The sequence below is a fragment of the Volvox carteri genome, assembly GCF_000143455.1.
Source record: "Volvox carteri f. nagariensis unplaced genomic scaffold VOLCAscaffold_475, whole genome shotgun sequence".
Taxonomy (NCBI): domain Eukaryota; kingdom Viridiplantae; phylum Chlorophyta; class Chlorophyceae; order Chlamydomonadales; family Volvocaceae; genus Volvox; species Volvox carteri.
Window position 1 is genome coordinate 6,692 of NW_003307999.1, and position 1,433 is coordinate 8,124.

At 50.5% G+C, this 1,433-nt stretch overlaps 1 protein-coding gene across 1 annotated transcript in view; it reads left to right on the forward strand.

The window, feature by feature from the left end:
- Positions 1-1,137, forward strand: part of VOLCADRAFT_101204 (uncharacterized protein) — a gene marked incomplete at both ends in the record, with an annotated part of 7,524 nt that extends 6,387 nt beyond the window's left edge. The window contains one exon of the mRNA XM_002959646.1: positions 1,114-1,137. Within this exon, the coding sequence (XP_002959692.1) occupies positions 1,114-1,137 (24 nt within the window). The remainder of the gene's footprint in view (positions 1-1,113) is intronic.
- Between the last annotated feature and the right edge of the window lie 296 nt (positions 1,138-1,433).

Sequence of the window (1,433 nt, forward strand, 5' to 3'; positions counted from 1 at the left end):
AAAAAGATTTTTGCAGTTGTCACAACCCGAATCATGGAACTGCAAAAGGGAATCGGCTGAGCAGCGTCCTCAACGCTCCACCGCAACAAACACCGCACCTGGTTGCGCGACTTGATTAGGCGGCACACGTAGCAACAAACAAGATTCTTATTGGTAAGAGCAAAGTCAGAAGGGTCCCGATTGGACTCGCCGTGTGCTGGGACGTCAGCGACCCGTTCCATTTCTGGGCTCCGGGCCCGTTTCTACGTAGATGCTACTCCTTACTAGTACCGTATTAAGCGTATAGGATGCACCACAACTCAGGCTGCCAGGAGAAAAATACACGGAGAACGGAGCTGAGCAGCGACGCTGCCGGTATCGTTGCTGTAAGGTTGGGCTGACTACAGTTTCAAATTTAAACATATACCGTAGAGGCAAGGAGGTGCATAAATGAAGAATACCGTCACGAATTCAGCTATTGGAAGAGGTCCGAGGCGATTGTTGCAGTTGGCGGTTGACTGTCGTACCAGAAAACCTGCCGAGGTTGTCCCTCAGCCCGGGGAGTACATTGGATTTCCGGGTGCGTATTGTGCAGCACGTAGAAATTACTTTAATTGGTGGGTGGCGGATGCTTTGGTGTGTGGGCCCTTGGGGCTTCTCCTCGCGTCGAAAAGGCATGATCAAATTGCAATAGCCGATAGGTTCAGGTTCGCAGGGAGTCGGGGTTACGTTCTGCGCTTCCTAAGCCCAGGCTTACATGTGTGCCTGTAGGGCTGATGCGTGTAACACATGCAACTAAAACCGAAGCCAGGACTCAGAACCATGCCAAAACTCAAATGCCCGAAATTAGCTTCATATCAACAGTTAGATATTTTCAATCTAGACACGTATATTATTGCTTTATACGGCTCGGAGCTGGATAGCTCAGGCTTTTGTGGGTTTGCCTGTAATGCACCTAGGTCGTCCAGGCGCCTTCGACGGTTGAAGTTGGAGTTGTCCGTCTCTTGTCTTCCCAGAATGCATGAGCTATGAAATGTTTTGATTGCATTAAGGATCAGGCAATTGGATAGCAGCACCAGGAAGACTACATTGCAAAGTTTGTCCTCACAATTGCTTCTGTTTGCCCGCTTACAGGCAGAAACTGGAAGATCTGCGTGATGAATGCTGTGAGCAGGACGACAATTACATCTACCTTTCAGCTTGCGATGTTCCGTGTCTCGTCCCATGTTAGGGCTCGGTGACATGGAGCGACGGGGAGATGACATGCTGGGCCTAGGCGTTCAAAGCAAACAGGTTCAGCAGGAACTGATGATTTCGACAACCTTTAGTGTGGGCTTTGATGGGGTACGTAGGCGTTGCGTCCAGTGCCGTTGCGTGCTGTACTGCACTTCACAGTGCAGTTCGTCGTACCCTGTGCAGCGCCTGGTGTATTGTCCGGTGCCATGTTGGACGTT